At 40.8% G+C, this 24,596-nt stretch overlaps 1 protein-coding gene across 1 annotated transcript in view; it reads left to right on the top strand.

The window, feature by feature from the left end:
* Positions 1-24,596, top strand: part of NR3C2 (nuclear receptor subfamily 3 group C member 2) — a 364,942-nt gene that overhangs the window by 166,509 nt on the left and 173,837 nt on the right. The window contains exon 3 of the mRNA XM_082653045.1: positions 8,406-8,545. Coding sequence (XP_082509171.1) covers positions 8,406-8,545 — 140 coding nt within the window. The remainder of the gene's footprint in view (positions 1-8,405; positions 8,546-24,596) is intronic.

Below are 24,596 nucleotides of genomic sequence, written 5' to 3'. Positions count from 1 at the left end.
GAGAACAAACATATGGTTACCAAAGGGGAAAGGGGGTGGGGGAGGGATGAATTAGGAGTTTGGGATTAGCAGATGCAAACTACTATATGTAAAATAAACAGCAAGGTCCTACTGTATAGCACAGGGAACCATATTCAATATCCTGTAATAAACCTTAATGGAAAAGAAAAAAATATTTTGATAACTGTGTTACAATAAAAATTGGATTCCTTTAAAATATATCTCTATCTATCTATATGTATGTATGTATGTATTGACTAATTTAATCTGTAAGAACCCTATAAGGTAGGACTTTTGTTATCACTCCTTAACAGATGACAAAGTGGGCCCAGAAAGGTTAAATAAGACTGATATATGTTTGCTCCCAGTTTTTCCTATGGATAGACTATCATTTAATATTATTGCTATTGTATTATTTACAAAAATAGGAACATACCATACTGATAACTGTTTTACCACTGTCGGGTCCAAAACAGACTCCCCTGAACTGCCAAACTGCTCTTCATTCCACTATGAAAATATAAACAGCACCACCATACAATTTTTCTGCAAGTCCAGTGGGTACTATCTACTTAAAGAGCGAAAAAGGCCATTTCTCACTGTCTTCACTGCTTTAAGCTAAATCCAAGCTCTGTCATCTCCTGCCTGGATAATTGCTGGAGCTCACGTGGCTGGTCTCCCCACTTCCAACATCACCCACTCCTGTAGTCCATTCTCCAGGCAACAGCCAAAGTCAGATTTTTAAATGTCATGCAGATCATATTACCCTTCTGCTTCAAACATCTCAATATTCACATCACTCGTGATGTCACTTAAACTGGCATCCTGAGTCATCACCACAGCCCTCGAGACCCATGTAGTCTCTCTCTGTCCTCTTGGCCCACACATCCTACCTCCTCCCATCTCTCCTGCCTCCTTTCGGCTACTACTCATTTGCCCTCGTTTCCATCTCTGGAACGTGTCATGTTCATTGCTTCCTCAGGGATTTTGCACTTGCTCTTCCCTTTGTTGGCATCTTCGCATGGCTGGCTACTTTGTCCTTTCAGTCTCGCCAGAGATGCCTTCCCAGGCTACCTTTCTAAAGAATCCTAACCACCCACTGCCCCAGCCAATCTCGATCTCTGTCATTTTCTTCAAAGCACTTACCACTGTCTGAATTTATTTCCTTACTTCTGTATTGTTGTTCTCTTCTACTGTAGTAGAAACTCCATGAGAATAGGGACTTTTTCTTACTCATCTGAGTGCCTAGAAAAGGGGGGGGGCATAGCAGGCTTCCAATGAATAGCTTAATTAATGAAGGATTTAAAACACACCAGCATGTTCAGATAGAAGGATGTTTCCTGAAGTATTGTTTGCATAGGCCTCCAAACTCTCACTCTGCTCTAGATCACTGAATGAAGGATTGAATTGATTGCATGTGGAAAGATTCAACTTTTCAGCAGCTGGTGATGATGGTAGAAGCATCTCTGATTAAGTGAAAGTACAAAAGACAGGTTTGCTTCATTGATGTTGAGTGAGCTTGAGAAATGGGACAAACTCCTTGTCATGTGAAGAATTTCTGGTCACTGAATAGTGGTGGATCAATCACTATGGTGGTGTTATGTAATTGTTATAAAGATGGGGAAGTAACATAGTAATTCCTGGAACAACATGGTACATTATAGATTCTCAGCCGAATTTTCCAGTTCAGTCGGTAGAAATCCCTTTTTCTCACACAGCTTCTTATCGCTTCTCCCTAAGCCTCCAACCGTTGCGTGGAAAAAGATTGCCCAGTAAGTGTTTTTGATGAATGGTTAGGATGTCCCCTCCCAATTGTCACCCAAATCAGCATGAACCTTTGATTAATCTCTTTAGCTCTTCACTGAGTCATTAGAACTATTCTACTTGGTACTGAAAATAGTTGCACCTTCCTTGTTTCCCGAAGAGAGACACTTGTCTTTACAAGTGGAAATACAATGCTCACTCATTTCTGCTTTATATAGTACTTTAACATTTGTCTAAAACCCTGTGAACTACCTTTGTGGATAATAAAATTCTGTGCATGTTATTTCTTTGATTACCAAGACTAAAAATGACCAGTTTGGGTAGTTTTTCCCAACTCGTCGCTGTTAAAATGGTTTTTAGTGGGTAGAATACCATTTGAATGCATACATTTATGCAGAATTTTTAAGCAAAATCAGCAAAGACACAATCATATAGATGAAAGAAAGATTTTAAGTGCCATAGGATTAGCTGTTCTAGAAAGAATAAGTTTTTACATGTAGATGTTTTTTATGCTTGATCTAGATCAGACAATGGCTATTTACTGTGTGTAAGGTGCTGTCTTTAATTTGAGCTTGAAATCCACTTCAAATAAAGCTTGATCATGACAGGGTGTTCCATTTATCTTTTGTGCCCATATTTATCTTAAAGGGATATCTTGAAAAGGATCTTAGAGATGATCTGTTCAACGTTCTTGTGGTGAGAATTACGGCCCAAAGAGGAGAGGTGATTTTGTTAAGGTTTTATCAGTTAGTGGCTGAGCTAGAACCGGAACCAGGTTTCCTTACTGAGCTCCTGTGCCTGCCTTTACTCCTGCGTGTTTGGGACTCACATCCCATGAAGATGCTTAGATGTTATAAGATGTTAATGGGTTCTACATACTATAAAGGTGAATTCTTACATCCAAAAATCACTCAATAAGCTTTGTGTTTTGATATAACCCAGAATCTAACAAGTGAGTTCAAGGTCTGCTCCCTTCTCCTCCTTTTCCTCTCCTCCCTCTCCCTGCTTATAAAATGTAATAATGTATTTCTTGAAACCAGACATATACCCTTCCAACCATGTCCCATCTTTCAGTTTCAGAGGTAATCACATGAAAGGGTGTCAGTGGAGACTGGAGTTTTCCTGACCCGTCCACACTTTGTGGCCTGTCTTCTTTGTTACTAATGCAGACGCCTGTGGGATAGCTCGCTGAGCTTTTGAGGATAGTCTGTCTCCCCGGATGTTTTTTCCCCTCTGTGCAAAGCTAAATGAACCATATAGGAATTGAACCTATAACCTTGGCCTCATTCATTTATCTTCTTTAAAATTGCCTTTTGGAAATTTATGTTCTGCTGTGATGAGATTAAGGTTGTGATTTCATTCATTCAATAAATAGTCCCAGCTCCACACTAATGGCAGCAGAGAGTACAGAGAGGCAGAGGACAAGGTCTTCGCCCTCAAAGGATTAGGATAAGGACACAAATCACGAATGTCGGGGCAGAAGTGATGACCGCTGGGGGAGGGGGGTGAGCAAATCAGGAATTCACGAAAGCGAATCAGGAGAAGGGAGAGAGGTGCATCCTGCCGGGAGAACATTAGGGGCCCTTGAAGGATGGACAGTTTTCCCAGGAGTCGGAGCGGGGGTAGGTGTACAGATGGTGGTACCCACAGCACCTCAACAGGGTTGTTGCAGTGGGGCGAGCACAAGCGTGAGGGGACCTGCGGGGGCAGGCATGAAGGAAGAGGGACAGGAACGTTATCATTTATGGTGGTGTTGTGTAGGGATGATGGAAGATTCTGAACTGGGCAGTACTAGAATCAGAACTGTATAACAGGAAACGTCATTTGTCAGCCACTGTAGAATGAACTGGAGGGTTGGGGAAGAAGCCTGAGGAAGTGACAAGGGTCTGAACCTGGGTTCCCAACAGGGTGAAGAGAAGTGATGGGAGACAGGCCTGGAGAAGCAGAACTTGGTAACTGACTAGACGTGTTAATGAAGGTTTGAACCTGGGTGCCTAGCAGATGGCAGTACCCTTCCAGAGGCCAGTAGACCACAGAGGCTGGGAAGTTATGTAAAGGAAGTGAACACATGAAATTGGAACACTGGGGAGAGGTTGGAGCTGGATATAAAGATTCGGGAAGTCATTCACCAGGAGAGCTGTTTGAGCTGGGAGAGTGGATAAGGTCATTAAGGGATAAAGTGTAGAAATGAGAAAAAAAGATGGCCAAAGGTAGAACGCCAAAGAAAATCTACATTGGTGATATAGACAGTGAGAAAGAGCCTGAGAAATAGAGACTGAGCTCAGTACACTGTTACAGAAACCGAAGAAGCAGAGGGCTGCCGAGAGACACGTAGAGGCAAGTGTGCTCCCTTGTCATTGAGAGATGTTAGTGAACAAGAAGGAAAAATAATCCCCCTTTGCTTTAATTTTGTCATTGAGCCAAATTACTGTTTTAATTGGGATTTCACAGTGCATCTTTTCGATGCTATGCTTTGACTTCTCTGCATTCGGTTCCACTACATACTTTTCACTCTCAAGACAGTTAAAAACCAATCACATTCTTATATGTAAGGAATGCAGTAGGAGTTCAAAACTGATGAAAAGGCCAGTCATCTGAGATCACTCATTTATCCCAAGTGTTAATTGGGAGGCTAATAGGTACCAGGGACTATGCCATGCCCTGGGGACATAGTGGCAAATAACACAGAAGCAAATCCAGGCCCCTGTTGAGTTTACCTTCTTGTGTGGATGAAGCAAACAATAAACAGACTAAAGAAGGAAAATACACAGCATGTTAGCTGGTGACATGCGCTAGGGAGGAAAATAAAGCAGAAGGGGAAGGGGGTTTGGAAGAAGGGGTGTCTTCAGTAGAGGGGGCAGAAAAGGCCTGACTGAGAAAGTGACATTTGGATGACACCCTGAAGGGAGGTGGGGGTGTGGGGTTGTATAGATATCTGGATGAACAGGGGGCAGCACGTGCAAAGGCCCCGAAGTGGGGGCACGCCTGGTGTGTTTGAGGTCTGGCAAGGATGCCAGTGTTGCTGAAGGGCAGCAAGCACGAGAGAAAGGTTCGTAAGGTCTCAGGGGCCACATTGGGGCCCTGTGGTCATAGGATGACTTTGGCTTTTCCTCTGAGCCTTTGGATGGTTTTGAGCAAAGGAGTGAATAAGGACCGTTCAGGCTACAGGGGAAGGAAGGAGGCAAGGAGAAACAGGAAGATGAGCGAACAGACTTCCACACATCCTGGGAAGAGGTGTTGATGGCTTGGACTAGAGTGGTCCCAGAGGAGGTGTGGAAAGTGATCAGAATCTGGATGTTTTTTGAGGGTAAAGTAAATAGAATTGAACAGATTGAGAAGGAAACTAGGGAGAAGGAAGAGTCAGGGATGAGTCCAAGTTGCTGTATCGGTCGGCTAGGGCTGCATAACAAAGTACCACAAATGGGTGGCTTCGGCAACAGAAATATATTGTTTCATGGTTCTGTAGGCTTGGCCAAGTTTAACGTGTCAGCTGAGTTAGTTCCTTCTGAAGGCTGTGAGGGAGAATCTGTTCCATCCCTCTCTCCTAGCTTCTGGTGGTTTCTTGGCCGTCTTTGGCATTCCTTGACTTGTACAAGTATCACTCTCTTCATCTTCACACAGCATTCTCTCTGTGTGTGTCTGTGTCCTAATTTCCTCTTTTTACTAAGAACCCCAATCATATTGGATTAGGGATGACCCTTCTCCAAAATGACCTCATCTTAACTAATCATATCTGCTATGACCATATTTCCAAATAAGATTACACTCTGATGGAAAACTAAAAATGAAATTACCGTATGATCCAGCAATCCTACTCCTGGGCACATATCCGGGCAAAACTATAATTCAAAAAGATAGATGCACCCCCTATGTTCGTAGCAGTACTATTCACAATAGCCAAAACATGGAAACAACCAAAATGTCCATTGACAGATGAATGGATGAAGAAGATGCGGTACATATCCACAATGGAACACTACTCAGCCATAAAAAAGAATGAATTCATGCCAGTTGCAGCAACATGGATGCAACTAGAGATTATCATACTAAGTGAAGTAAGTCAGAAAGAGAAAGACAAATACCACATGATATCACTTATACGTGGCATCTATAATATGACACAAATGAACCTATCTATGAAGCAGAAACAGACTCGCAGACACAGAGAACAAACTCGTGGTTGCCAAGGGGGAGGGGGAGGTGGGGAGGGATGGACTGGGAGTCTGGGGTTAGTAGATGCAAACTATTATATATGGAATGGTCGGACAACAGGGTCCTACTGAATATCACAGGGAGCTGTATTCAATATCCTGGGATAAACCATAATGGAAAAGAATATAAAAAAGAATGTGTGTGTGCATATATAGATATAGACATAGATAAAAAACTGAGTCACTTTGCTGTACAACAGAAATGAACACAACATTGTAAATCAGCTGTACTTCGGTTTAAAAAAAAAAGGTCACCCTCTGTCTTAGGGGCTAGGACTTCAACATTGGAATTGGAAGTAGGGAGAAGGACATGATTCAGCCCATAGCAGTTGCCATTGACTGAGCCAAGGAAAATGTATTTGGATAGAAGAGGAGAGTTCCAAAGACCAAAGTTAAGAGACTCTTCAGTTTGAGGACCAAGACCAAGGCTCACAAAAATGTTAAATACAAATCCCATGTATGCTTGCAGTTGTAAAAAAGCACTTACATGTTAATGATGGTTTTTAAGTTGTATTCTAATTGTTTATGCAATCATGGTATTTTCCTGTGAAGCGTAAGAGAGAGTATGGGTTGAGTTCTACTGGCCAATATGCCAAAGAAGTTACTGGGGCTGAAATGGAATGTTTTGAATGCCATAAAGAAGTCAAAGGACGCTAATAAAAATAATAAAGAGCACTTTTCTCAGAAGGAGAAACAACTTTGGAGAACATTGTTTCAGCCTTTGATTTAAGAAGTCATTTTTCTAGAAAGTCAGTCATGCTGCAGTGCTCTGAGCAGCTGCATAGTTTGTTCCTTCATCTGTTTTTGGTGAGAGTGTAGTTAAAACGTATAAAATCAATTTTAAAAAAATCACGAAGGCAATAGTATCACATTTAGCTAATTTGAAAAACAGAAATCATCACCATTCTAGCCATTTCATATGTTTTCTTTGAGTTTTTATGTTCCTGCTGTTTTACATGGAGACATAAAGCTAGGACAACAAGGTGATGGTGCTGACATACAAAAAATCTACCCAATGTTTTCTGAACACGTTCACCTCGAATTTCTCTCACATTCCAGCTCGCGTTGCACATTCTGTTTGCTCTGCCCCTGTCTTTGTCTGGCTACCATCTAGTCGTGCTTCAGAACTCAGCTCAGCTGTCGCCTTTGGGGAAGGCTGCTGACTGGTATATTCCTAGCTTTCCCAGTATGGAAGGCTGAGCCTACCATGTGCTGCCATATTACCCTGCACCTAAGCTCATACCATAATGCTGCATGTCTCCACCAACTTTGAGGACAGGGACTGAGCAGTCTATATTTATTTCCTCAGTACCTTGCACAGGACCTGTGGGTAGATATTCAATAAGTGCATGTGGGCTAGGAATGAAAAAAAAAATCGAATTCTTTGCCTGCTTGGCACACATCGGTCACTGAACTATGAGACCTTATTAGAATTTAAAACAATTTTGTTCAGATTGTGCCATAAACCGGCACGGGAATATGTAATATAGCTTGACAAGAGTCTCCTTTAAAAGTATTCGTGTAGGGCTTCCCTGGTGGCGTAGTGGTTGAGAGTCCGCCTGCCGATGCAGGGGACGTGGGTTCGTGCCCCGGTCCGGGAAGATCCCACATGCCGCGGAGCGGCTGGGCCCGTGAGCCATGGCCGCTGAGCCTGCGCGTCCGGAGCCTGTGCTCCGCAACGGGAGAGGCCCGCATACCGCAAAAAAAAAAAAAAAAAAAAAAAGGATTCATGTAGATTGTTGCTTAAAAGGTTAAATTTGTCCCTAAAAACTGCACCCTTCAGTTTCTTACCATGAAAGGTACCTGAGATAGTTACCATATATGGCTTGTTTTTAGTATTGACTGTGCCCCTTTAAATTAGTAAGCGAAATGAAGCAATTTGAACATACCTAGGTAAGGTAACGTGGGAGAATATGCAGGAGCTTGGAGGAGTAAAATTCCTGGCAAAAGAGACAAGAATTATTTGAATTTTAATTTGTGGATTGTTTTGGAGAGGGGAGAGTTTTTTATCTGGCATAAATTGAGATATAATCTGAGTCCGAGTGAAGAGAGTTGAGAAGTATTGTAATAGCCCTTTGATGCCAAAAATAGTTCTGTGATGACTCAGCTCAAGATTTCTCTCTTCTCTGTTCACCTAGAATGCAAATAATATTTTTTGGTAAACGTTCTCAAAAACAGGAAAAGGAAGAGAAAAGTTTATATGGGATTATTTATGACTTCTTAGTACTGAGAAGAGGCTTTGCTGTAGAGAATTCTTGATACATTACTTCCCTCATAGGATTTTGCCTTCATTTCCTAAGTCACTCGGGATGGGACCATATTGAATTCATTGATGGAACCAAGATGATTGACAGATATTGAGCTAAGCTGTACAGCATGTCGAATGTGCCACTACACTGTAGTTATTTAAATCTTGATTTCTTTCCCCAGCTCTACTTTACGAAGTGTTTCCACTGGATCCTCAAGACCTTCCAAAATATGTTTGGTGTGTGGGGATGAGGCTTCAGGATGTCACTATGGTGTAGTGACCTGTGGCAGCTGCAAAGTGTTCTTCAAAAGAGCAGTGGAAGGTAAATGTTCATGTGGGTGTTCCTTTTACACATTTTCTTTCCTGGTGTGCAGTTTACTTGCAAGGTTAACTCGATAACACTATTGGGAAATAATTCAAAAATGTCCTTAGTTTTGGATGTAATCTGTCCTTAGTTTTGGATGTAATCTGTCAGTGATAAATAGTAATGAAGCCTTGTCTAAAAACCACTTGGAGATTCTCCACCGAGCAATATTTAATGGCCAAAATTCTAAACTGTGGATTAAGAGCAACCAGTCAGAAATACTGGTTGTTTTGGTTGTTGGTTTGTCTCAGTTTTGTTTTTTTCACTTAGACTTATCAAAATCATTCTGTGTCACCATAAATTTAATTTGCATGATCAGAAAGACCATTTTTTTACAGCACGTCTGCCTGGTCTGTTTCTGTATAAATATATGTGTTGGTGGCAAGTTAAAACATTGACATCAGGATCGTGTGTGTAATTTAAGTTGTGTTCCTTACAAAATAATGTCATTTAACAGCTGCTTGAGCGTCCAGGTCCCCATTTGAGTCCTACCTTCGTTCCTACTGAAAGTTTCCAAACCAGTACATTAAATGAAAAATTGGACTGAGATTCTTTAAGTTATGTAGTCTAGCTTTTGCTTCTGTCCAAGTAATTGTACTTACTAAGGAGAAATGGTCTTTTCGTTTGTTTCTGCCTTTCTCCAGCTTCACTTCCAAGCAATTAATTAACATCAGGCTTAGGCCTGATGGTTTTATTAGTGTTGACTACTACGACTGGTCAAAGTGTAGAATTTTTTGCTATCAGGAGAAGTGTTGTGTAATTGACACTTATTCTTACTAAGGAGTTCAGCATTAAGATTCCTGCAGGTGTATTTCTCAGGACATTTTTCTGAGAGGTGAATTGGTGTTTCAGAGACTTAAGCATAAATGACTTGAATGTTTGTTTTGCTGAGGACCACAAGGAAATGTCCTTAGTTCTGGGATAAAAAAAAGCTGACCAAGTAGTTATTTCTATGCTTCTGAGGTTGATTCTGCATTATTTAATTGATAGTACATGATTTTACATTATTTACACTATTAATTATTTAGTAGTCCCCAAACCCAGCATTGAATTGGTAATAGGAGTTCCATATTTCTTTCTCGGGGTATGAGCTCTTGGTTACAGGTGACAGAAGATTCAACACAAACTGGCTTCAGCACCAATGGAAATTCATTGGCCCACATAACTGGAAAGTCCTCATGTGGGCATGGCTTTGGGCAAGCCATGGTCTTAAGCCAGGTCATTCGCATTCAATCTCATTCTCTCCATCGCTTGACTTTGTTCTGGCTCTGTTCTCATGTGGCTTCTCTCGTGAGAAGAAGAGAGGTTTTCTGTTCCCAGGGGTTGTTATAAAAGCCCCCAATTGAATCTCCATGGACTGAACTTGACTCACGTTGGCCCCCTCCAGCCCAATCACCGCGCCTGGGGGGAGCAGTGATCTGATAGGGTGGTCCTGGCTGGAGTCGGCCAACCTGAACAACCTAGACCCACTGTGGGAATGAGCATTTCCCGGAGAAAAAGGTGGGCCCTGTTACCAGAAGGCTGATTTCCAGAAAATGGGGGAAACAAGTATGTATAGTACTGAAATCAATTTAATTTTTTAAGATTGTCTTCCCTGCCACCCTCTTCTTTCTTTCCTTAACTCTGTGATGGACTCAGTAGAAGATAAGTAGGTAAGATATACCTCTGGCATCTTCTAATGCCGCTTTATACCTTCCAACATAAGGGCTCCCCTCCTAGGCTCACTAATTGGTGAACAAAGGTGATAAGTAAAAATAAAGCAGTGAGCGAAGGACATTTAGAGAGGGTGCCTCTGTGTTGCCCTACCTGTGGGTCAGCATTCACATCAGAACCCATGTATGGCTCTTTATAAAATCTGCCCTTCTCTGCAAAAAACGGTTTTCTAGATGTTTTTGTTGTTTTTAAGTAGTTTCTCTGCAAGTAGCTAAGGAAAGAATTGTTTTTGCAACTGAGGTACATATAAACATGGAAAAGCCTAAATGTCTGTACGTCTTTTTCTCTCATTGAAAAGCTGATCAGTAATGGATAATGAACCTTGACAAGTGCCTTTTAAGACTTTTATTAATATAGCTTATTTCCTATTTATTTGGGAATTAGAATTTTAGCACCTACCTGTGTGAAACAAGGCTATAAATTTTAAATATAAACTTCATGAGAGTAATGACTTGTTTTTGTTTTGTAATTTGTATTTGCTTACTGTTTTATCATGTGTGTATGTGTGAAAGAAATAGGACTATCTCTGTATCAGAACTTTTTGATTTAGTAAGAAATTATTTTTAAAATATTTTATGTAATTAGAGGCACTAATTTCACAAAATTATGGTATATGGATGTTATTTTTATTCCCCTTTTACAGATGAAGAAATTTGGGATCAGACCCAATTAATCTATTTGGAATCATAAGGCCAAACTTAGACCCATATTAAAGTCTTATGACTTCAAACCTAGACCCAACCTAAGGCCTCATAGATCTAAATCTCATAATCTCTTCTTTCCATTTTCCATAATTCTTAAGTTCATGAAAATCCTGCTCTATATGTCATTGTTTATGCCTGCTCGGTAATAATGAGGGCAGTGATGTAAACATTGAGAAGACAGTGTGGTACCCTTAGTGTGTGTCTCTGCGTGTGTGTCACTGTGTGTGTACATACACACACATATACAAACATGTATGTGTGTTTTTATATTTGAATATTTACTACGGTGGTTTTCCGGTTTTAACCTTAAGCTCCTCCTCGGATTACGTATACAGAGGCTTCTAAGCAGCTGCAGGTAGGGGAGTCCTTTAAAATCGAAAGGAACTAACAACATCAGGGCGAACTGGAAATGACCACTAGAGAGAGGACAGAGGGAAAATCACAGCAGTCTGAGCTTCAAGCTTGTTGGCTTCAGGCTTTTATGCCCTAGAGCACCCCACTGCAATGCTTGGTCTGCTAGTGTAGTGGTGACTACATAGGGAGACTGCACATCATTTGTTTTAAGTGTATATTATGTTCTCTGTGTCCCGTCTAATGGGGTGTAGATATGTGCTTATTTCTTCTTCTTAAACATTTAATATAAAAACACTTAGGTGTCTCATCCAGAATACCTTTTTTGTCAATAATGTTGGTTTAGAGCCGTATTACTGTACCTTACAATGGAAGCTTATCGTTTTATTTTTAAATTTGAATTGCTTATTTGCCTTGAAGGTTTGTCAGGACCTTTCTGTCTTAAGAAAAAGAATAAACCTATATGCACACGCACATGCACACATACACACATATATATTTTAAGTTGGGTTCTCCCTAGTGGTGGAAAGTGGACTGGCTTTAGGGTCAGAAGACTTGGTTTAATTTCCAGCCCTGCCACTCACTTGGTGTAAGATTATGGCAAGTTATTAACTTACTTGGGTGTCAGTTTCTTTATTTATAAATGGAAATGGTAGTATTGCCTTACCTGTTGCTATGAAAAATTACATGAAAGCAAAATGTCTTTGCAGATTTTATAAATCGTAAAGTGGCATCAAAATATTAGACCTTGGGCTTCCCTGGTGGCGCAGTGGTTGAGAGTCCGCCTGCCGATGCAGTGGACACGGGTTCGTGCCCCGGTCCGGGAAGATCCCACATGCCGTGGAGCGGCTGGGCCCGTGAGCCATGGCCGCTGAGCCTGCGCGTCCAGGGCCTGTGCTCTGCAATTGGAGAGGCCACAGCAGTGAGAGGCCCGTGTACCGCAAAAAATATATATATATATATTAGACCTTGACTTTAGGAACAACTGCTGAAGTTCTTTGGCCACATCTGTACACAGAGATCATGTAAATGATTCGGTAACGTTGTACTGTTAGGTCTTCATTTTTTCTTCATTTTTCCCGTATTACATTATTTTGCCCATAGAACTGCCCTTTGAGGTTGTAAGATCCTTCTAGACTAGCAGTTCTCAACGTTTCAAAGGATGTCGGCATCAGGGGTGAGGGGATAGAAGGCCTGTTGACATTTCCTTGAGGGACTTTTCCACATTTTCCACCATGGACTGAACCACCAAGATTGATTCCCATAACGAACCTTCATAGCTGACTCTGACACCCACCTTTAGGAGTTGCACAGTAGAGGAAATATTGAGAGATGCCAACTGGACTTTTAGCTCCCCTGTTCGATGTCTTTAGGGCAGGACAGGGTCTTATCTCTAGAACCTAGCAACACCGCAGATATTTAGTAGCCACTAAATAAATGTTTGAATGTACATATCAACGTACCTATGTGGCATAAGAGCATTCCAGGTTAATGACTTGCCCCTCAAACCAGTAAATTAGCAACGAAACTGGCCCAAGAATTTACGCAGGCCTTTTGATGTCTAATCTGCAACTTCTAATTCTAGTCTGAGTTTTTACTTTCTCAGTCTCTTTCCAACTGTAAGTTCCCATTGGTTTCATCTTGTGTGTATTTTACTTTGTGATCCCTCAATGAACAGAGCTGCCTACAGTCAGCAGGCTATTTTATAACCTAATTTCCTTTCTGGCTACTCAGTATACAGCAGTGTCTGGAAGACACAGCCCCCACAAATCACTGAAGAGGTACAGGGCTGTGAAAGAAGAAGAGAGTTCACTATAATGTAAAGTCAGCTGGATTTATATTTTTGTAAGCAGACCCGTTAGGCTAAAGAGTCCATATCTTGGTATGGCCAGCCAAATCATATGATGTCTATTTCGACACTCAGACATTTCCCTTAAGTAAGAGACGTATAAATCTATTTCCTGAAATGAAACGGCTTTAAAAGGTCTAACTGTAGATTAATCTCAGCAGTCCTCAAATATGCAGCATTTAAGGTACCCACACCTGGATACATGCACCTCATTCCTTTCACGTGTACTTCGCAGCATATAGGTGAGAAATCCTGCAGTTCATAGACTGATTATCCTGTGGGGGAACATGTTTTTAAGGACATGTAATGGTTGACTAATAGTTAATTTTCTTCGCTTTTCTAAACTGAATGAGTAAACCGAACAGGTCCAGAGGAAAGTGTGTCTCACCATGTCATGGGCTCATGTTATCCCCATCAATACTGTGTGTGCTCTTAAGCAAGAGGGCCCAACAGGCGAGAGTGTGAGTAAGTGTGAGGTCTGGGGGGCTGGATGATGGACCGTGCAATTATGCCGCAAAACAGAGCATTTAAATTGAATGGACACAAGCTAGATCAGGATGGTCTTACATAGTAATTGAAATACAGCCATCCCCTTGTAATTGGCAATATGAAATTAAGGAAATGATAAAACAAGGAAATAACACCTGCTTATTAGATGTCTTCAGATCACGATGTGTGTGATGCAGCCCTCCGTGTCTCTGTGTGCCACATACAGGAAGCTTATGTACATCAGAGGGCATCGTCCCTCCTACAAAACTGCTGAGTCAGAGATAGGAAACCAAGGATTCTTCTGGCTTACAGTTTTCTCACGAAACACTTTAAAGATTAAGTCTTTTTTTCCCTTTACCAAAAATTGGGAACGAGGTAACCTGATTCTTTCCAACTACTTCCTATAAGTGCTTAAATAAATACCTACCCAGTAGATCATATCTAGGATTTTTATGAACACTCCTTTCCTCCTTATATAAACCCAAGGCTTTTGTGTTAATTACAAATGTTTGCCCAGATTTTTTTATATATCCCTTCAGTTGGTTGCCATGGGAACATACAGAGCCATGACATTTAGGCCAATCTGGAAGGTCAAGGAAACTTCTTAAAGAATTGACCCCCAAACTGAATCTTGAAAGATTAGGATTGGCAATGCTGAGGGGGAGTAAGGACAGGCTGTCTGCACAGGGCACCAAAAGCTATTTCGTGTTACCTCTATGGACGTGTGAGAGGCAAGGAGATAAAAGTGGAGGCTGATGTGCAGATTGAGTCCAGGTCCTGGACTCTAAGGAGGGGCCTGAATTTATCCTTGGGCAAAACAGAACCTCTGAATGTTTTCATACAGCAGAATGGTAAGCTCAGGTTCGCATTTAATATCTGGCTGTGCGGAGGTAGGCTTATTTAAAGAGAGACAGTTCCGGTGGCTCTTCTAAGTCATTTCGGTGAGAGATGACCAGAGATAGAACTAGACCAGCAGCGTTAGGGATAAAGAGGAGGGGACAGCTAACAAGACTATCTGGGAAGTAACATTGGTGGGTCTGTATTGGAGGTAAGGAAGCAAAGATCTGGGATGTTTCCATAGGCTCGGCTGCTGGTGCCCTTTGCTGAGACTGGGGACGCTGGAGTGGGAGCAGCTTTGGGGGCATGGGGGGGCAAAGGTCATTCATTCACCAAACATATTCAATATCCACTAAATGACAGACACTATTCTTGGCATACCTAGGGACTTCCTGGATGAAGAAAGTGAACAAAATATACAAAGATCCTTGCCGTGGTGGAGATTACATTCTAGTGAGAGGTGGTGGAGAGATTAAACATACTAAATGAGTTATTTGTGTAACATGAAAAGTTGATGGGTGCTCTGGAAAACAAGCACTGCCCGGATAAATGGGGTTGGAATGAAATTCCTTTTAGGACAATGAGTTTGAAATGTCTATAGAACATTCAGACGTGCCTAACAGGAAGTTGGATGTGTGATTCTAAAGCTTGGGGAATAGGGAAAGATCGAAAATAACTATTTTAGAATCATCAGCCATGAAAGTAGATGCATTTGCCCAAGAAATGGGTATTTAGAGAGACAAGGAATAAGCCAAGGTTAGAAGCTTAGAGAGCATAAATATAAGACATTGTGTGTGTGTATATATGTGTGTGTGTGTGTGTGTGTGTGTTACACATGTGTGAATAATTTTTCTCTCTCCTCCAAGTTGTACACAGAAAAGTCTTAGTTGCTTGGTCTCTGGTTCTTCCAAGTTTAGATGAACTTCAGACATTATTGCATCTGTGGAACTTTCAATCCCAGTTTTTGCTCTTTATTAATCATTAGTCTTGATTTTCTTTTAATCTTAGCCAGTCCATAGCCCACAACCAAACATGATAGCGAGGAAATTTGATTTGCTAACCCGGGCAGAGATAATGTCACACATGTAGCAGATGCTCTAGACACATTTGTTGATTGATAACTATTTAAATGTATGTATGGGGTTCCCCCTTGTTCCTGTCACTGTTTCTCTGAGGTCAAAACTATGTTGAAGTGATTTCTTAGAAAATGATTTGGAGTAGGGACACGTAGGCCAAAAATAAATTAGCGTTATCCAAAGAGAGCTTCTTGCTGCTTAAAATTTTAAACGAAGGTGCACTTCACATAGCAAATTTGGAAAGTATAAATTAGAAGCACAGTAAGTAATTTTCAGGTATTCCCCATGTCTGTGCCTCTGTTTGCAGCCCATGTCGTTCCAGAAAAGAATCCAAAGCAACTCACAGCTTTCCATGAGGTAAAATGAAATTTCTCATAAGTGAAATGAAAAACAGGACAAAGGCAAGACGAGAGCAAGAAAGAGAACATACAGCCAGGAAAGGGGATGGTAGAGAGAAATATGCCCTTTGGCCTTGGCAGACACCGGCCACCTACTTGGCTTTCTAGGCCCCAGCTCACAGACAGTGGTGAGTCACCTGATGTACGATGTTCTTAACAAGTAGATTAGGGAATTGCCTGTTGGGAAGAAAATTTTCATGAGCTGCTTTGGTTGTAATGTGCCTATTCTTTTCATGTGAATTATAACCTGAAATTTAAAAAAGTAACTCTCCCATTGGTATTAGTGGGATTGTTTGGTTTATCTTAAGGAGCAGTGCGAGAAACATGCTTTATTCTGTCAGACACCTTCTCCGAGAATCATCGCTGTTATTTATGGAGCAGTTACTCCATGCCAGGCAGGCACTATGCCAAGTACTCCATGTTTTATCTCATTTTTTCCTCATAACTGCTGTCTTAAAGCTGAAAGTTTTGTGAGTTTTGCAAGGCAATATCTTTAAACCTGAACCCTCTAAGCAATTGTTGTAACAAGGAAAACAGTGACTACTTTTCTTTAACAAGGCTTAATGGTATGATCGTTCCACTCTTAAAATTAATAGCAATAATGGGCTTCCCTGGTGGCGTGGTGATTGCGAGTACGCCTGCCGATGCAGGGGACACGGGTTCGTGCCCCGGTCCGGGAAGATCCCAAATGCCGCGGAGCGGCTGGGCCCGTGAGCCATGGCCGCTGAGCCTGCGCATCCAGAGCCTGTGCTCCGCTACGGGAGAGGCCACAACAGTGAGAGGCCCGCGTACCGCAAAAAAAAAAAAAAAAAAAATTAATAGCAATAGCAATAAACATTTGAGTACTTATTTTGTGCACATTAACCTAAGAACTTTATTGTTTTATCATTTTAATCCTCATGATAATCCTATGAAGTAGGTCCAATTATTCAATTATTATCTGTCCTCATGTTAGAAGTCAGTCATCTGAGGCATGTAAGAGTTGAATTAGTCAGTCCAAGGTCACCCAGATCGAAGGAAGTGGCAGGGCGGGGATTTGAACCCAGGAAGTCCAGGCATTCTGACTCTGTATATTCAACACATAAGCTCTACTGCCTCTCACAGAGTTATATCAGATCCCAACTATTTTTACCCCTCAAAAAGTAGGGCAACATCCCTGGCTGGAGAACACTTATGAAGAGCCCATTGTAATTTAACAGTTTTCCCGCTATACTCTAAATAATTAACTCCTAGCCATTCCAAGTTGAAGCTCTCATTTGAATTTCTGTTGCCCTAATGGGAAAGAAATTGGGTAGTCTCTAATTTTTTCTTAAGGAGTGAACTCCCTATTTTTAAAAATTACCATTACCATCCTAAAGTACATCTTTAACATCTTGATATTAATCTAAGGTTTGATGGAAATTTTTTATCTTCCTGTGTTTCATTTCCTATGTGTGATAAAAATTAGACAGAGCCTGTCAGGCTCAGAGAAGCATTGCAAGCAGGACCTTCCTCCTCCAAAGCTGAAAGCCCCAAACTCTTCAGCCGTGATGCCTGGCAGCTCAGAAACAGACCCGAGAGCCAGAGGACGCAGGGCTGCCCTCCCAGAACTTGCGCCCATGATGTCACTAGGATTGTACCGCTTACGTGATTCTGTCCCCTTGAGAATGCTTTGACACCGGAAATGAAAATTGCTAAGTTGATTGCAGTCAGTGCCAAAAACAGAGCCCTGGAAGATACGGAGGACAAGGAGGCGTTTAGGCATTAAGGTGGAGGTGGGTGGTGGAGGGATGGAAAGATGGGGGCTTGAACCTGAGTCTGCTCAGTTGAGCAGGCCCTGTTCGGTGAGGGCCTGATCCATGCCCAGAGGTGGAGGAGGCGACTGAACAAAGACACTGGGGCCAAACAAAGGCCCTCATTTTGCAGTGTGAAATCTCAGCCCTTCTTAAACACAGCAAGTCTTTTTTGAGCAAAAAAATCAACGCAGGGGTATAGACAGCGTTGTCCCTTGGTGTCTGCGCAGTGGCTTATGGCAGGTACCACCTAGCAGAAGAGAAGACGACTGGGATGGGATTGTGGATGATGGAAGGTAGAAAGGGCCTGACTTAGGATGGAATTGGTGCAACTGAACAGAAGGCCTGATTTGAGAAATGAGAAGGAGGAACGGGCAAGACCTGATGGTGGATTAGTTCTGGGGGATGATGGAGATTCTGATGGAGACTTGGGAGGAAACACTTTGAGAATGGAGAGGATGAGAGGAATTTAAAAACTGTTGAGAGGGACTTCCCTGGTGGTCCAGTGGTTGAGAATCCGCCTTCCAAGGCGCAGGGTACGTGGGTTCGATCCCTGGTCGGGGAACTAAGATCCCACATGCTGCGGGGCAACTAAGCTCACGTGCTGCAACTACAGAGGCCACGTGCTCCAGAACCCATGCGCCACAACGAGAGAGAAGTCCATGCACCGCAATGAAAGATCCCGCATGCCACAACTAAGACCTGATGCAGCCAAATAAATAAATATTAAACAAAACAAAACAAAACTTGAGATTGGGTCAGCCAAAGAGATAAAGCAGTCTCTATGAAAAAGCAGAGACTAAATTCTGAAAAAGTTCATTTATTTTTTAACCTGGATATATTTTCGGGCACATTTTAAAATAAAAGAAGTGTGTAACTAGATATAAGGTAGTTTGGCAGATCGCCTTAGTTTTAGGCGACAGATGTCAGTGGCTGCTTTGGCTGTTTGGTGCAGAACATGGGAAGTTATGAAATGAAATTGAAATCCTGGTGAAAGTGCTGGGCCCAATGAAACAGCCCCGCAGGGCATGGTGGATCGTTGGGGAGACATGTCATCATTACTGCCCATGTTAGAGGTACTAAATGATGTTAGCAGCTCATGACACCGTAGGAAACCACAACATGAAGCTAATTTTTTTTTTTTTTTTTTTTTTACCAATTTTAACCATTTTTAAGGGTACAGCTCAGTGGCATTAAGTACATTATTCTGCAACTATCACCACCATCCATCTCCAGAATTTTCTCACCTTCCCAAACTCCATACAAAAACTCCCCAATACCACTTCTCCCAGCCTTTGGGAGCTATCATTCTACTTTTTTTTTTTTTTTTTTTTTTTGCGGTACGCGGGCCTCTCACTGTTGTGGCCTCTCCCGTTGCGGAGCACAGGCTCCGGACGCGCAGGCTCAGCGGCCATGGCTCACGGGCCCAGCCGCTCCGCGGCATGTGGGATCTTCCCAGACCGGGGTATGAACCCATGTCCCCTGCATCGGCAGGCGGACCCTCAACCACTGTGCCACCAGGGAAGCCCTCATTCTACTTTTTATCTCTATAAATTTGACTGTTCTAGGTATCTCATATAAATGGAATCATACAATATTTGTCCTTTTGTGTCCAGCTTATTTCTCTTAGCTTAACGTCTTCAAGATTCAGAAAAATTGTATGGCAAAAAAAAAAAAAGCGCATGTTTCAAGTCTCCAAAATTTTTGCTGTAATATTTTGCTCTTTAAAGACAGACATATCCAATGGAGTGATTTTTTTCTTTTACCCTTATTCCTTGGTATCTTCATTCACTGCCCATCCTGACCTCTTAGATCAGAAAGAGAGAAAGGCTGATGATGATTTCTGTAGAGATAAGCAGGTACCTGTAACGCATACACACATAAGCACACACACACTTTTAGAGCTCTGCTCCACTTCACCCTGTCACCCAGTGATTGGCGTTCTGAGGAGAGGGGAAAACCTTGAACGTCAGCAAGAAGACTCCCAAACCACTTGAAATGATCATGAAAGCATCTGTGCACATGCTCACATTCTCTGTCTCACACTCACACACCTCCCTCCAGTATCAGAGACCAAATCCACCTCTAGATAAGAGCAGGTTGACACCAAGGAATGAAGCTCACCCGTCTCAAGCAATGGAGCTTGTTTCCATCTGCCCTCAGGTTGGCCCTAATTGAAGCTCTTTCATCCATGCCAGCACTTGGAATTTGTTGACTATAACATTACATTTACAAAAGCATCATCTTCCTGTCTGTGCTGTGTTGCTAATTAACAGTGAACTCTTCTACCTCACCAAGCAAAACATCCCTAAGGAGGAGTGACAAATGTATTTTCTCCTTACAGGTATAAGACTAAAGGCTCCATTAAGTCACTGGTCTTTGACAACCTAATGCAGCTTTACAAAAGGACTCTGTTTACTTTTCTAATGGTAAAACCACAAAATAAAGCAAATGAAATAAAACAAAAAGATTAAAGAATCAAAATGTAGAGGGGCATCATAACTGTGAACAAGAATTGAAAAGTCACTTGTAGCAAATAAGCTGAGGAATAGATGGGATGAGGTTTTTAGGAAGTTTAATAGAAATTCGCATTTACACATAGCACTATAGATGAGCCCAGACTCATTCAATTATATTTGTTTCAGAGGAATCAAAAGTATATAATTCGGCGGGGGGCGGGGACACAAATACTTCCTCCTCTCTCCTAATCCCTCCTTTTATTTTATTTTCTTCTTCAATTTGGAAGGAAGAACCAAGGCTAGAGTTTGGAGATTCACACCATCCTCTTAGAAGCCATACTGACCACTTAATGTTTTAGTGAAAGGCTCCTTGAATATTATCCAGCAGTTTAAGCACTTACTGTGCGAGTGCTCCAGTAAGAAGCTGTATAATAAAGCACCACCAGCACAGATTCCAGAGTCATCTTTATGTTGAGGTATCGCGTGAGTAGAGAGAGATTTGGCCTTGGGGTCAGACAACCTGGCCTTGGGTCCAGAATGACACTGCCCACTCTGAGACTTTGAGCAAATAATTGAAGTTCTGTTTTCTCTTCTGTAAGAAAATAAATCTTAAAAGTATCTGCCCTACCCATCTCTCAGAGTTAGGAATAAAAATTAGTACCTGTATGTTGAAACTGCTTTAGAAATAATAAAGGGTTACTTTACAAACGCCATATTTAAAAATGAATATTCCCCTTCTTAGGAAGTAATTGAGTCAATAATTCATGGTTCTCAATAAAATGTAGAATATTTAAATTCTATCTACTTCTGTATGTGCTAAATATTTGCCTTGAAGGAAAAGAAACAGTAAAAATTAAAAGAGTATCTCACTTTAGGCAAGACTTAGAGGTTTGACTTCCTTGTTTAGGAAGGCTTAGGCAGATCCCCATTGTTCATGAGGATTGCACCCAAGGGCCACAGTGGGGAAAGCTTCGTATATATTTAAGATCAGGATTTAAATTTAATCTTCCTGAATACAGAATCATAAAAAGCACAGAGACAGTTTTCATACTCTTTCTACATCTTAAACAATTTGGGAGATCACAACTACTTTTCACTTTCTTCTTCTTTTTTTAATTAACTGTACCAGGATTTCTAAAACATGCTGCATTCTGTTGCCCTCCCACTTGTGTTGAATGGCTTAATTGGAAAACCAGTGCAGAATTAGTCTAGGTTGGTTGTTTTTCATCTGGCCTGTACCATAGCATTTTCCCAGTTGAACCAGGCTCAGCAATTTGATATTGCTAGCATTACATAGGTACTAATTGTTCTGTTTTTTTACTATTCAATATGAACTGAAGTTGCATTCAGAAAAAGAATAGGAATGAAGAGTATTAGTAGCCATTAATTAGAAATCTTAAGTAAAAACCACTGTTTTTAAAGGAGAATAGTGGAGAAACTGTTATTGAAATGTCATTATTAAATGATAATAGATTTAAAAGGTCCTTCAAGCAACCTTTCCTTTCAATATTTAAAAATAAATGTGCTTCTGACATATCTGATGAAGATTAAGATGTATTTGAAGATCTTTAGTTGCTGTCATTGGTGATACTTAAAATTCAAAATATTTCTGTGACATCTCCCAAATACTGAAATAGCTGACCTACACCTAATTTAACTAGCATTTCACAGAACAGAGCTGTGATCGTGACTAAGGTCAGATGTCAGTGAAACATGAAGCACTAGGTCCAGAACTTGGAGAATCAAGCTAGGATCAGGTGCTAAGAAGGCAATGAAGAGGCAAGGAACCAACAGGGCCAGAGCTGATGTCAGACAAAATAGTCATTGAAAATAGAAAGGAAAATGCCGTATGTGGGCCCACAGTGTAGACCCACTGTGTAGAAACCAGGCACATTCCTTCAATTCAGCCAGCATCTGTTGGATACTTACTGTGTACTAGACCCTAAGTGTGTGCTACAGTCCATTTCTATTAACAGAAAGGCATGGGAATCCCAGATACCTTACTTTAATTTATTCTAAGTAGTGCACCTTTTTATAAAATCCTCTACTGTATCTTAAAAACGACCTGTAAAGCAAAAATCATCATATAGAGCCTTAGGAATTAACCTTGTCTTTTTTACTGCAGCAGTGCAAATTGTGCAAAACTCAAGTGGAACTAGGAAAGGTTTCCCGTTTTACAAAGTTTCTCACTGTTGAACTCAATTTACTAGGCAGAAAATTGGTGTTTTCAGGTGCTGATGGCTATTTCCTTTAATAGACTAAGTTGTAATTTATAGTCATGACCCACAGGGAGGGGATAGGAACGAAAAAACGAAATTATTTTAGTAGTGAAAATTAACCTCTATTGAGCCATTAACACATCCTTTGTAAAACAAGCCTGAAAATAAAAGCGATTTTTAAATGACTTAAAAAATCAAGCAAAATTGTCTTTCCTATAGTGAGGAGAGAATGTTAGAAGTATAACATAAAAGCGTGTTTTTCATTTATGTCAGAAAACAGAGCAGGCTGTCTCTTTTATCTTTACCATAACTCACCATTACATAAGTACTAATTCTGCTTTCTTTTTTTTGCTCTCCAATATGATCTGAAATTACAACTTAAAAAAGAACAGTAATCTAAAAAGAGTATTCAATAAATGTTAATAAAAATCACTGTTTTTAAAAGAGAATAGATGGGGAAATAATTATATAAGTGTTTTTAGGTCTAAAATTCCTTCAATCAGCTTTCCCTTTAACATTTTGAAATTAACTGTACTCAATGTATCTGACTATGATCTTTTGAAGGTCGTCAGTTGCTAGCTGGATTACAAGAAGAATGTCATTTCAGATACTTGTGACTATGGTGCTTTCAATAACGATTTTTTAAAAATAAACTCTATTAAATATTTTTACAGGTACTGAAATATGTTTAAGATTTAAGTTGAGACATTAGTACACATTTTTCACATGTAGATAGTTATTCCTTTAGTAATTGCACTATGACATCATTCTGCTATACGTTCTATGTGATTTGTTTTGGGAAAAACAGTTGCCAAAAGAAATGTCATTATGCAGTGAGGTGTGTACCTGTGTTGCAGCCATGCTGCCTACCACAGACCAGCTACTTTAAAATAGAAATTGCTGCATCTAGAATCATGGAAAGGGCCCTCCACCTTCTTTCATCTCATCATATGAGGGGATGCCAACCATTTTGTTACCTTTAGGTTTCTAGAACACATTGCAGGTACCCACTCATTGTTATTAAATGACTAATCTAGAAATCAGATGGAAATTAACCCCAGGCAATGACTTGTTTATTTATGTATTTATACTATACAGGTAAATCATAGGATAAATATTCTTCCCACTGTTTAAGATTCTACTAAGATCCTATAATAAAATAATTCTGTTATATTTAAAATGTCATAATTCCACTTCCTTATACAAAATTTCCAGCAAATACCGTATTTCCAGCTTCAGTCTCATAAAGCTTAGTGTTTATTTTTGGTGTTGTTCTTTATTGTGGTAAAACACACATGCTATGAAATGTACATCTTGCCATTTTTAAATGTACAGGTCAGTGGTGTCAAATACATTGACGTGGTTGGGCAGCCATCGCCACCTCTTATCCTTATAATGCTTTTCATCTTGTAAAACTGAAATTCTGTATCCATTAAACAATCACTCCCCATGCTCCCCTCCCCCAGCCCCTGTCAACCACGATTGTACTTTGTCTTTATATGTCTTGGTTTTGTAACATTTGCTTTTTCTTAATTTTAATCGTTACTGAAACTAGACGATGGTATGTCATTTTCCAGATTCAGTGTAGATGTACCTTGTTATGGCTAGAATCATAACCGTAGGGACCTGTGTTCAAAGTCCAATGTCACTGTCTCTAGTATTCATCATGGTGAACATTTATTAAATGTGACTGTGAGCTAGGAGGGCAGTAAACAGTCTCTCATTTTATTTCTGTACAGTTTTTGTAGGTGTGAAGTAGTATCCTTCTGTTTTGATGAGAAAATTAATCAGAGGAATTAAGCCATTTGTCCACAGTCACACAGTGAAGAACAGAGGTAGGAATGGCAGGCAGGTTTTCCTGACTCCAGACTTTGTCTGATTTCACTGTGTTGCCCTACTGGCCCCGAGGCCTGGGCAATTTACCAGCCTCTTCCTGATTCCTCGCTGTAAAATGGAGATGGGGAAATACCTTGGGTATTGTGATGTTTTGGTGACTGTGGCATACGCCAATTTTCTGACACGTTGTAGACGTTACAGGAATGATAGCTTCTGTATCATACTGTGAATAGCTATCATACAGAAATGATAGCTATTCACAGTACTCTTATTACTTGTCAGACTGGACACATCCCACAGAGTAGG

This window comes from Grampus griseus, assembly GCF_964374135.1.
Source record: "Grampus griseus genome assembly, chromosome: 4".
Taxonomy (NCBI): Eukaryota; Metazoa; Chordata; class Mammalia; order Artiodactyla; family Delphinidae; genus Grampus; species Grampus griseus.
This window is presented reverse-complemented; position numbering and strand designations above follow the sequence as displayed.